Below are 12,548 nucleotides of genomic sequence, written 5' to 3' on the forward strand. Positions count from 1 at the left end.
TGCCGGTGTGAACTGCTCTTAACTCAGGGAGATGTCACGAGGCTGGCATCTTCGGCATCGTTCCAGCCCTGTACATTTAGTTCATCTCAGTGCCGCCTTCAAAGACAGGGAAACTCTGGACTGGGATTGTGGTTTAGGGGTAGCCTAGCATGCATGAAGCCCTGGGTTTGATTCCCCCGAACCACATACACAGAAAATGCTGAAAGTGGTGCTCAAGAGGAAGAGTGCTAGTCTTGAGCAAAAAAACTCAGGGACAGTGCCCAGCCCGAGTTCATCAAGCACCAGAACTGGGGGGAAAGGGGGAAAGACAGGAAAACACTTAATGAAACCAGATTACTAAATGCTGCCTTTAACCCTTAGCCTTCCCTCTATGTATTTTCCTGGAGTACCAACGCCGCTCACCTAGGCCTCCTCCCACCTGGATGGAACAAGTTAGCCTCTAACACTCACCTTGTCCCAGGGCACAGGATTTCCCCTCCTGGAATGTATGGAGGGGTAGACAGTAGCATAAGGGGAAGGCTGTTGTAGGTTCTCTCGATTCTGCCACCAAATGCTATCTTCTTACCACTCCTCACACCTCCCTTCAGTTACTGGAAATAAACACAGGGCTGGAAGCTTGTCAGTTCCCAGGAGGAGGGCTCCTGTCAGAATGATGTTGCTAGTCCAGCTACTGAGGATTGCAGTGAGACTTTGAACTCATTAAATAAATTCATTAATAAAAGACCTTAAATTTTTTTTTTCATTTTGCTTAACATGCATGTAAAACTTTCATAGGATGCTTCACATTGCTGAGGATAAGACCCATATGTCAAGCAAGTACTCTACTCTGCAGGGGTGTGGAATCTTTTTCTGCCCAGGGCCTTTTGGAGACTTGTAAGAACCACATGCATGTGTGTGAGTGTGTGCCTGCCAGTCCTGGGGCTTGAAGTCAAGGCCTGGGTGCTCTCCCTGAGTTTCTTCTGGTCAAGGTTAATTCTCTACCACTTAAGCCATAGCTTCATTTCTGGCTTTTTGGTAGTTTACTGGAGATGAGAGTCTCACAGACTTCTCTGCCTAGGCTGGCTTTGAATCACAATCCTCAGATCTGAGTCTCCTAAGCAGTTAGGATTATAGGCATGAGCCACCAGTGCCCAGCCCACACATTTCCTTCTAGTGGTGAGTGAAGACACTGATTATAAAGGGCAGGACTTGGGTGTTTCTAGGCTTCTGGTTCCTATGGAACTTTGGCTAAAGAGTTTAAGCTTTATTTTAGTCATTTCCCCATGTTTTATTAAAGCATAATTTTAAGAGACCTAGTTTTGCAGGCAAACTACATTTTCCTGTCTTTCAAATAAATAGAAAAAGAAAACAAGAACAAAACACACAATGCCAAATCCAGTTGCTTTATTCAAAATGAACAAGCTTTATTCATGTAAAAGTTAAAAATACCGGGCGGGGCCAGGAGTTTGGCCTAGTGGTAGAGTGCTTGCCTAGCATGCAAGAAGACCTGGGTTTGACTCCTCAGTGCCACATACATAGGAAAAACAAGCCAGAAATGGTGCTGAGGCTCAAGTGGTAGAGTTCTAGCCTTGAGAAAGTCCAAGGAGAGTGCTCAGGCTCTGAGCTCAAGGCCCAGGACTGGCAAAAAAAAAGAAAGTTAAAAATACCAACCCAATGGCAGACCCCACAGAGGTGGGAGGGGATAGAGCCCCAAGACTGCTCAGTGGTCTGACAAGTATTGGAGGTCTGGGTGCTGTGAGGCAACCTAGTTCTTTTGTGGAGTCTTATAAAATCACCTGGGAGATAGCAATGAGGTTGGGAAGAGCCCTAGGGTTGGGCATTCTTTGAGTGAATGAGACATACTGAAAGACAACACCAGTGGGCCTAGCCACTTTCACCTTGCCTTACTGAAAACCACTACCATTTTACCCAAACCCAGGCAGGGCAGGCAAGCAGAAGCAACTAGACTATACTTGAACCCACAAGCAGGGCAGTAGGAGCAAATACATTGAAACAACTTCTCTGTGGGAATGTTATATCAAGCAGAAGAGCCTATTGGCTGTGTCCTTGAACACCTACTTCATAGACACCTCTTGCAACCACTGTGGAATCTTACTCCATTCCATCCTCTGCCTCAAGTCCAAGCTCCAAGCACTGGCACCAGCCACTTCTTGCTACATTTCATCCATTTATTTATTTATTGCCAGTCCTGGGGCTTGAACTCAGGACCTGGGTTTTCTCAAGGCTAGAGCTCTACCACTTGAACCACAGTGCCATTTCCGGCCTTTTCTGTGTATGTGGTACCAAAGAATCAAACCCCGGTCGTCATGCATGCTAGGTGAGCACTCTACCACTAGGTCAAACTTCGGTCCCTTCTTGCCACATTTCTGTCCTACAAAACTTGACCATGTTCCTTCCTGAAGAGCCAAGGCATGCATGTGGTTGACTGTACTTGATTTTCAGGCCATGTAAGTGTACACACCAAGTCCCTCTACCTGACCTGCTGACTTTGGGACCATGGCACACTCACTGTCCACCAAGCTCCACCAAATCAGAGGCCTGGGCTGTCCCTGCCGCAACCCTAGCCATCAGTGCTGGCTCTAGTACTCTCCTGAGCTTCCATTACTAAGGAGGCAGGTTCCAAGACCAGATAAACCATGGAGAGCACCCTGCACAGTGGATCTCCCAGCTGAGCACTCCAGTATCTCAGTCCAGCAAGCTGCAGAGAAGCCTGCAGCTGTGCCACTGGTTTGGGCTTCCGGGCGGGAGACCAGGATCCTGAAGGTCCTGGGCCACTCAGGTTGCCCTCACACTTCTCCTCCTCACCATTTCCTTCCCATCAGATCACCTCCCCAGGACCCAGCTCTTTGGTTTAACCTAGGAAATGGTCTAATGCTGCACCCTACCCTCTCCAGTGGCTGCCACCACTGGTAGGAGCTCAGGCCAGGTGTGGACATGTTAACTACTAAATGGGAGCCATACCCTTAGTCCCACTTCTACCCATGTCTGAAGCACCTGGGCCACAGGCTCCACTCCTTCATCACACATGGTACCCTACCTTGTCCCCACTCTACTTCCATAATGGAGTAGTTGCCCATAAGTCCCTTATCAGGTGACAAAAGCCACTGGCAGCAGGGAATCTTTATCACAGACACCACCAGGACAGATGATTGAGGCCGATCAGGTGAGCCAGACATCCAGGAAGCACTTCTGGCATCTGAAGAGTTAGGCTGCTGATCTTTCAATTTCCAATTCCTGCTCTGCCACTCAGGTCACCGGCATCAACTTATTATCACACCCCCTGCTGGCAAAAAGCTCCTTTAAAAAAAAAAATGCTGGATGCCAGAGGCTCACCTCTGTAATCCTAGCTACCCAGGAGGCTGAGATCTGAGGATTGCAGTTCAAAGCCATCCCAGGCACGAAAGTCCTTGAGACTCATCTCTAATTAACCACTAGAAAACCATAAGTATTGCTATGGCTCAAGGGGTAGGGTGGCAGCCTTCAGCTGAAGAGCTCAGGGACAGAGCCTAGGCCCAGATTCAAGTCCCATGATCAAATCAAACCAAAAAACTATTTTAAGCTGGGGTCTCAGAACGTGGTCCTGGCTATGAACTCCTCAGCTCACATGATCCTCTTGCCTCAGTCTCCCAGCAGGGGTGGACCACTGTGCTCTGCTTGTTTCTGGTTAAGCTTAGAAATGGACAGCTGGTGAGGGGCAGTGAGCCAGCCCAGCAGCAATACTAGGGGAGAAATGCTTTCAGATGGCAAGTCATTAAAAAAGTAGGAGGAGGAATACAGTTGAGAGTTTTCCCTGACCACACTGATGTTCTATCTGGCTCACTGGGGGACAGTGGGTCCTGTTTCTGGGAAGCAAGGGGTGGGAAGCCAGGACAGTGCTGCCTCTGTGAAGGGGAAGGAGTCTCCATCCGCCAGCTGCTGATAGACAACTTGGTTGGAGTTTCACAGGGCAGAAACCAGAACTACCACCACCAAGGACCAGAGCAAGGCTGCAGGGCCAGCATCTGGACATGAAGACCCATCTGCCAGAAACTGAACACCCACCAAAGACCTGGAGTCTGATGAGTCATTCCTAGGCCCTGAGTTCCAAGCCCTAGTACTTGAAAACTCAAATATCAATCCACAGATCCTATAGATCAAAGACACTATTTTTTAAAGACACCATTTTAAAATTATTTCATGTAGTTGTCCGCCTGACTGCAGGTCAAATGCTTAGGGACAGTAGCCACCAAGTCCCTATACATGAATCTTGTGAAGGACAGAACTAAACTGGTCTCCTAGAAGCTTCTTACAACTAAGCTGAAGCAATGCATTGAACACTTTTCTCCCAACAGTACTGGGCTTTGAACTTGTGACCTATGCTTACTAGGCTATCAACATTTTCCATACCTATACTACTGGTACACAAATGAAAGACCCTAATGTCTTTTTTTTTTTAGACCCAATGTCTTATCTGCTGTTCCCTTTCCCTCAAAACAAAAACAAACCTTGAGGTTTCACAGCCACTCTGGAGAAAAATGAGGATGGTTCTGAACAGAAGGCAAGGTGCTAGGCATATGGCTGGGACATGGTCCCCAGTACAGCTTTGGGCCACCAATACCACCAAGGAGGGCTGTATGCACTTAAGAGTACTCCTTATGCGATTGGCTCTGCACAGGTAAGAGACACTCACCACTCTGGTCTTGACATGGGATATGGTCAGCTGATCCTTACCACCACAGTGGGAATAGCTCAGAGACCTTTCCAGGCTCATGGTCAACCAGTGCCAACCCTTACCCACTATCACACGACCTTCAGTGTTTCACTGAGCCAGCTGAGCTTGAAACATTCTCAGAATATAGGTCTTACAAAGCAGTAAGACCAGCTCAGCCTCCACAAGTGTCCCTAATCCAGCCAAGGAAAGCACAATTGCCTGGAATCAGCATATAGACAGCACGGAGTCCCAAAGCTGGATGGCAATGTTGAAAGCAGACCCTGACACCATGTGGAAAAGATATCAGGCTTTCTCCAAGCCAATCAGAGTACCAACAAATTAAAAAGTGAAAAGGTCAAGGTTGTGGCGAGCTAAGGCTGAAGGCACTGTCTAGCCACAAACTCACTCAAGACAGACATCTGACTTTCTCCATGGAGTTTCAGCCAGACTAAAAATCAGAAAATGTGAAAGAATCATGGGCCTTTCATTATGCACCTAAAAAGCCACTACGTTGGCTCATACCTGTAATTCCAGATACTAGAAAACCAGAAGTGGGGCTGAGGCTCAAGAGGTAGGGCAATAGCTTTGAGCCAAAGAGCTCAGGGACAGCGCCAATTGAAGCTCCCCCCCCCCCACCACAAAAGAAAAAAAAACAAAACATATCAAGGGGCTAAGATGGTAGCCTAGTGGTAAGTGCTCACCTAGAGTGCATGAAGTCCTGGGTTTGACTCCTCATTATCACATACACAGAAAAAGCTGGAAATGGTGCTGTGGCTCAAGTAGCAGAATGCTAGCCTTGAGGAGAAAAAAAAAAGTGTCCCAGAAGAAGAAGAAAAAGCCATTCCAAGAGCATCACAAAACTCTAGTACATTACTAACGCCAGTACATTACTATCTCCCCACAACTTTACCTTTTTTTGTGGGGAAGAGATAGATAGGTTAGCTGAGGTCTGATAACTGCGTTACTCTGAGATGAGATCTCACTAACTTTTTGCCCAGGCTAGCCACAAATCATGATCCTCCCTGATATTGCCTCCCAGTAGCTAGAACTATAGGTGTAAGCCATTAGGCCTACAAACTTACTTCTTAACACCTCTACCAGAACACTGAACAAGGACTTCTAGGCTAAAGACCTCAGCCAAGATTCCAGCTTTGTGCTGAGTGCTTCACTGTGGGGCTGCTCCCTGCCTATTAGGGGAGGTGCTGGTCGATACTTTGTACAATCTAGTTTGTTTCAAAAAAAGAGTATTTTAAAGATGTGACTACAGCCAGGCATGGTGGCTCCTGCCTTTAACTCTAGTTACTCAGAAGGCTGAGATCTTAGGATCGAAGTTCAAAACCAGCCAGGGCACTAAAGTATTTGAGACTCTTATCTCCAATTAACCACCAGAAAACTGGAAGTGGTGCTGTGGCTCTAGGGGTAGGGTGGTAGCCTTGAACTGAAGAGCTCAGGGACAACCCCCACACACAGATTTCAAGTCCCACAGACAACAGGCACACACACACAAAAAGACGTGACTAAGATGCTATAAAAGATCTAAGTGTGGTAGCAAATAACTAATTCTACCACTGGCAGGTTGAGACACAAGTTTAGCCCCAGTCTGGGCTACAAAGTGAGACTGTATTAAAAAAAAAGTTTCAGAAGAAACTTACAGGCTAATGCCTGTAATCCTTGCGATCTGAGAGACTGAGATCTGAGGACTGCAGTTTGGAGCTAGCCAAGACTGGAAAATCCATGAGCTCTTATCTGTGGCTCAAGTGGTAGAACTCCAACCAATCTTGAATAAAAAGCTAAGAGACAGCACCCAAGCTCTGCGTTCAAGCCCTGTACCAGTGTGCACACACAAGTACGCATACTCCCACACAAAGAAGCTTCCTGCTGCTGTCCAGCTTAGACAAGCACCCAAAGTAGCCAGGCCAGATGGGAGAAGGGGAAAAGGATTCTTGGGTGCCCAGGGCTGTTCGGATATTTCCCTTCCCACTCTAGGAGCACCGCAGAAGCTCCATACTCCCAAAGGAAAATGGACGAAGATATAAAATGGATTTACTTTTATTAAATAGGTAAAGGGTCTCCATGGCACCACTCACACCATCTTGCCTTTAGGACAGAGAACAAACCATGGCAGCAGATGCTGTGAGGGCTTCCCACTCCAAGATCCTCCTCATCCTCAGGCTCTCTGCAGCCTTCCCATGTGCTGGGCTGCCCTCCTGGGTCCTGCCCCTCTGAGTGCGTCCTCCTCCACCAGCTGCTGGATATGGTCACCTGGAGGAGCTGCGCTCTTTGCTCACGCAGTCATCCTGTGAGGTGGTGTCCCCGTTCCCCACCACACTGCACGTCCGCCTCTTCTTCCTACGGTGCATCGTCCCATCGCCTTCAGACCCAGTCTCACACTGGATAGGAGGGAAGAAACAAGAATGCAGCTGGATACAGCACACTCCTCCACCCCACTCCTGTCCTCAGAACAGCACCATCCTTCCTCCCAGAGGCAGAACTTCTGCCTGGGATCACACTCAGCAATGTACACTCACTCCACCTTGGGCACTGGGCTCCCCAAGAACTGCAGGCTTCCCTGAGATGCCTGTGCCCCCCACTCTCTCACAGACTCTATTACCACCTCTTGAGCTACAGCACCACTTCCAGATTTTTTCTACATATGTGGTACCAAGCAATCAAACTGGGTCTATGTGCATGCGAGGCAAGCACTCTACCACTGGGCCAAACTCCTGCCCTCCACCTTATATTTGGCATTCTACAAGCACATTACAGCCTCTTTACCACCACCACAGTGCAGAGCTGATGTGTCCAAGCAGAGAGTACAGCCCTATCACAGAAGAGCAGACTGATGTAAGAGCCAACCACTGCATCTGCTAAGGCTGCAGTACCCTTTCATCAGCACTGCTGGTGGCTAAAGCAGGCCATGGGTATCGTCCAAGGCACAGGCTCTGAGGTCAGACTGCTGTGAGTCCTGGCCTGTCACTGCCCTTTGCTATCTGCTTGATCTCGGGCCATTTAGTGACTACACACATCAGCAACTCTGCAGTACTGAACAATTCACCAATGCTAAAAGCTGCAAAAAGAGCAGCGTTTGCCTGGGGCAGTAATGGTGGCACCCAGAGCCCTCGGAGGAAGGACTAGGATGGGGAGCATGCCTGAGACCTTGAGCTGGCAGGTTGAGCCTTACCTCTGAGTCTGAGTCGGAGGAGCTGGAGCTGGAGGAGCTGGAGGAGTCGCTGGAGCTATCAGAGGCAATCCCTGTGGATTCCTGGAGGTCAACTGCATCGGCTAGGACTGCCAGCTCAGGGTGCTCCTGTTTCAGGATTCTGCAGGGCAAGAGATGGGTTCTCAGTGCTAGGATGGGAGTGCCATCGTATACAGGTGAGTCAACATGGAGGCCTGTGTCCACTAAATACACCAGTACTAGCTCCTAATTCTATCTGGTGGTGGAGACTTGCCCCACGTTAGGCCCCATGCTGGGAATAATCCCTCCCAGCCCAGTTTCCTAAAGGAAAGCTACAATCCATTTCCTATCACCTGCTGCCCAAGGCAATTTTTCCTTGGTTAGTCTTCATTTTTTTCTCCTTAGGAAAGCAGTTCCTTTACCCAGTTTTGTTGCTAAACTTTTTCTGGCTGGTTTTTTTTTTTTTTTTGGGTGGGGGGGTGGTTTACAGGGAGAGGTTGTATTCGGGCTTGAACTCAGGGCCTGGGCGCTGTCCCTGATTTTTTTTGCTCAAGGCTAGCGCTCTACCATTTCAGCCATACCTCCACTTGCAGCTTTTTGGTGGTTATTGGAGATAAAAGTCTCATAGACGTTCCTACCTGGGCTGGCTTCATACCACAATTCTTATTTCTCAACCTTCTGAATAGCTAAAATTATAGGTATAAGCCAATAGTGCCCAGCAGACTAAGCTTTAAAAAACAAAACAGAACAAAACAACTTTTCTTTCTGCAATGCAGCACTAAGGCAGGAGGGACTTGGGTAGATTCTACTTATAAAAGCAGAAACACAAGGTCACAAACAAAAAGACCACACCCCTCACCTGGCAGAGGAGCTGAACCAGAGCAGCAGCCCTGCCTGGCATCCACTGCAACCAGAGGCCAAGGGCCTGCTGTGTTGAGGCTGCGAAGCGACCTCACCACAGGACATAGTGGCCTAGGGGCACAGTAAGTGGGCTTCAAGTGCCCAGAATCCAGGGGAACAGAAGCCACCACCCTTGCTGGCCCTCTCAGCAGGGAGGCGGAGTACTGACAGAGCCAGGATCCCTCTCTTACCCCGAGAGCTGGTCCCTCCAGGTCAGGGTTGGGACACAGTGGCACGGGGTGGCTGGGGGTGGCTTGCACTGCCGCTGCCCGTGCTGTATCTGGTCTGTGGATAAAAGGAGGCGCTAAGTCTCCAGGGGAGTCACCTCACTCACAAGAACTGAAGTTAACAAGTTCAAATGGGATAAGAAAAAGAAATATCATACCAAGCCTAACAAAAGAGCCTTTTTTTTTTTCTTTTGCTAGTGCTAGCTCTGAAAAACAAAACAACAAAAAAAAGAAAGCAAAACAGAAACCACCCAGTTGGGAGCCTGCTGAGTGGCCTTGGGTCAAATAGGCAGAGCCTTATCCTGCCATCTGAGGCTGCCAACCCCGACAGCAGGCTCCTCCTAGGAACCTCTAGGCTATCCACAGGTTTAGGCAGGAACCCGGTTCATTTTCTCCAGGCCTCTCTAAACTCAACACTCAGTATTGCAGTGGTAGACTTATTTCATCTCTGGGATAGGAATCAGAAGACAGCAAAAGCAAGAAATAAAATGCCTCTCACCTATACCACTTCCTTGATAACTTTGGTCTCCCTCTTACCGTCTTGTGCCACACAACAGGGAAGTTGGTGCTGCTGGCAAAATTCTGGGTAATGGCAATGGTAGTGTCGAGATTGAGGACAACATGCCACCAGCCCCCTGAAATCCAACATATACACAGTTCAGTGAGTGCTGGGCTTGGATGCTATCACTGTGTGATGTCCACTCCACATGTCAGGGAGCTCAGAATCACATGACTCAGCTTAAGTTATGCCTGATCCAGGGATTGCAAAAGGGCAAAGCCAAGCCATCTTTTCCCACCCCTTCTAGGGCTACTTCCCCACTAAAAGGCACTGCTGAGCAATGGTGACAGACCATTTGGCTCACAAGACCTAAAATGTTTAACTTCTGACCCTTTACAGAAACAATCTGTTGACCCCTTGTTAATCCAATGTTGTGATGAAAACTGCAAAAAAATGAAACTTATGCAACTTCTAAGACACCTACTGTAATGCCCATATAGCCCTAAGCTTTTCCTACCAAAGTGCAAGGTCTAGCATGGTATGCCTCACTCCACTTAGTACCCCACTACGCATGATCAAAACCTTACAGAACTAGGCACACACTGCCTGGCAACTAAACTACCAAGGACAGACACATGAAGTGTAGAGAAAAGTTCCCTCTATACCTGAGATGCTGCTACCTACTATGGACCCTAGAGAAGGTGGTGGTGCAAGTGCAAGCCTCTTGCACACATGTGCAGTAAGTAATTCTACTCCAAAATGACAAGACAAAATTACTACAAAGAAAGTACTTGGGGTAAGGGTAGGGCTCAGAAGGACAGACTTCCTCCTAATTCATGTATACCTGGCACAAAGACAGTCTCTCCTGGTTTTTGTAAGATTTCCAGGGGTTTGAATTCAGGTGGCCAGGTTGGAAGCTGGGTCCGGGGATAAATAACATTAAACCAGGTAATTGCTTCATCTTGTTGGTTCCCTCCTTCCTCTCGAGTCACCTTGATGAGTTCTCGAGGAGTGCTAGTAGGAAACAGGCACCAGCGCTTATGGCCCTGAACCAAGGCATTCCAGGCACTGGTTCCCAAAGGGTCAATGTGAATTCCGGTTCCAGAACGTGGTGGCCCCATCACAAACCACCTATTGAATGGAAAACACCCAAGAAGTTAAAGAATTTAATGGCATACACATGGAAGTGTTAACCTTATATCGCAAAAATCTCCCTCACAGATCAATGGGTCAAGTTCTTTTTTCCTTCCTTGGTGCTGGTAGTGGAGCTGAACTGAGGTCCTCGTGCTTTTTCTTAGCTTCTTCTGCTTAGGATTAGCACTCTACCACTTGTGTCACACTTCCATTTTTGACTTTTTTGCTGGTTAATTGCCTGTGTTGGCTTCAAACTCTGATCCTCCCGTCTCAGCCTCCTGAGCAGTTAGCATTATAGGTGTCAGTCATCAGTGCCTGGTTAGTGGTTCAGCTGCACATCTAAATTAACTGAGGAGCTGAGGAATCCTGATGTACAGGAGGACACCATTCCAATGATCCTTATCATTTGGGTAGCCTGGGAGAACCACTGTGTTTTGAACACATGTCAGCCGATTGAACTGAGGTGTGCAAAGTGCTATTCTTGATAAAACTGGTAACCTAACCACTGAGCAGTGGAACACTTTACCTGTAAGGGGGCCTGCGCTTCTCCCCTGCATACTGGAAAAGGTCATCGGTGAAAAACTTGGGCACCTTGTAGTCTTCCAAAAGTTTCCTTCTTTTGGGGTGTTCCCCATAGCTGCTGTCAAAGATGTAAAGGGGGCTGTCATCTCGCGTGCTCTCCATGTACTCGATGTAGTATTTCATCTTCATCTTCACCGAGTAGCCATCGTTATCCTCACCGCACTTGAACTTCTGGTTCCGGTATTTCCTTTTCAGGCGCTCCAGAGTCCATTTCTCCTGCGCAGACCAGCCCTCTTGGGCATTCAGCAGCACTACGGGCTTGTAAGGTTTTTCGTAGCGCTCCACAAATTCTCCCACCGACAGCTGTAAAGCGTCGGCCCTTTCCACGTTATCCTGTGAAATTAGAAAAGAGCGCTGTCTTTTTTTTTTTTTTTAAGGAAAAGGTCCCTAGGCGAACGTTTCCTACCCCCACCCCCCTCCCCCGGCGCCTCCAAGGAATAATGAATAATGACTCGTATTGGTAAGGAATGACGGGCTTCTGCAGGGGGGCGGAGGAGGGAACCCCACGTGCGCCCGGCCGCATCGCGCCCGAGCGCGTCGCACCCACAGCTGCCGTCAGGTGAGGGGTGAAGTTCGCCGAGTCCCACTCAGGGGCTCCGACAGCCCGATCTCCCGCGCGGGCCCGTGGGGTCAGGGGCCTCTCTAGGGTGGCGGACTCCGGAGGAGGGAGGGCTGCGGGCGGCCGCTGCGCGGGAGGAGGCGGACCCCGAACGCGCCGAGCTCCCCGGGAGCTCCCCGCGTCCCCGCCCCGGGCCCGGCCCCCTCACCGCCACGGCCGCCGGGCTCAGCGAGAAGCTCTCGTAGTAGTTGTGCCGGGTCCAGTCCAGGGAGTCCTTGAGCTCGGGCCGGGCGCTGCGCTTGGCCTCGCGGATGCGCTTCTTGCTCTTGTGGTTCATCCTGAGGGGTGGCCGGCGGCTTCCTCCGCGGCCTCCGCACGGCTCGCTCCCCGCCGCCAACGCGATCACCGAGGCTCCGGCGCGGCGGCGACACCCAAACGCCCTTCGGTCCGGCCCGGCGCCTTTAAGGTCGCCTTCCAGAAAATTCACTCCCCAGCCACCTCCCGAGCTTCGGGTTGGGCGAGAGACAATGGTCCTCCCCGCCCCGCCGCCTCTCGCGATCCGCCATTGGCTTCGTCGTCTCCAGAGCCCGCCCTTATGCGCTCGGGAAGGACGCCATGATAGGAAGGTCGCGCCCGTCTAGTTAGCGACGCCTCCCGGCCGCTCCTCGCTGCGGCGTGCACACCACTTCCGGCAGCACGTCGCCTCCCTACCACCCGCTTCCGGCGAGGCGCCAGGATCGGAAGGTCGCCTCCGCCTGGGAGCGCCGCCTCCCCGCTTC

At 49.8% G+C, this 12,548-nt stretch overlaps 1 protein-coding gene across 3 annotated transcripts; it reads right to left on the reverse strand.

Moving 5' to 3' along the window:
- Positions 1-6,723: 6,723 nt before the first annotated feature.
- Positions 6,724-12,453, reverse strand: Jmjd6 (jumonji domain containing 6, arginine demethylase and lysine hydroxylase). 3 transcript variants are annotated; one of them, XM_090350387.1, is made up of 7 exons: positions 11,978-12,453; positions 11,155-11,543; positions 10,339-10,625; positions 9,533-9,630; positions 8,960-9,048; positions 7,872-8,010; positions 6,724-7,080 (listed from the first exon to the last, which is right to left on the reverse strand). In XM_090350387.1, exons 1-7 carry the CDS (start codon positions 12,104-12,106, stop codon positions 6,949-6,951), a joined length of 1,263 nt encoding a protein of 420 aa, XP_090206513.1. In that variant the 5' UTR covers positions 12,107-12,453; the 3' UTR covers positions 6,724-6,948. The 3 variants fall into 3 exon arrangements, with proteins under 3 accessions (XP_090206513.1, XP_090206510.1, XP_090206512.1); XM_090350384.1 differs by lacking the exon at positions 8,960-9,048 and having other exon boundaries at positions 9,495-9,630; positions 11,978-12,444; XM_090350386.1 differs by lacking the exon at positions 6,724-7,080 and having other exon boundaries at positions 7,890-8,010; positions 8,960-9,053; positions 9,495-9,630; positions 11,978-12,452.
- Positions 12,454-12,548: the final 95 nt, after the last annotated feature.

The sequence above is a fragment of the Megascapheus bottae genome, chromosome 17 (genome assembly GCF_031878675.1).
Source record: "Megascapheus bottae isolate mThoBot1 chromosome 17, mThoBot2.hap1, whole genome shotgun sequence".
NCBI classification, from domain to species: domain Eukaryota; kingdom Metazoa; phylum Chordata; class Mammalia; order Rodentia; family Geomyidae; genus Megascapheus; species Megascapheus bottae.

Excerpts from the sequence above, each read along its gene's own strand:
- Jmjd6 (XM_090350387.1), bottom strand. The coding sequence starts at position 12,106 with ATGAACCACAAGAGCAAGAAGCGCATCCGCGAGGCCAAGCGCAGCGCC. Across the intron at positions 10,626-11,154 it reads AAGCGCAGGCCCCCTTACAG|GTGGTTTGTGATGGGGCCAC; the intron begins GTAAAGTGTTCC and ends TCCATTCAATAG. Across the intron at positions 8,011-8,959 it reads TGGAGGGACCAGCTCTCGGG|AATCCTGAAACAGGAGCACC; the intron begins GTAAGAGAGGGA and ends CTTGCCCTGCAG.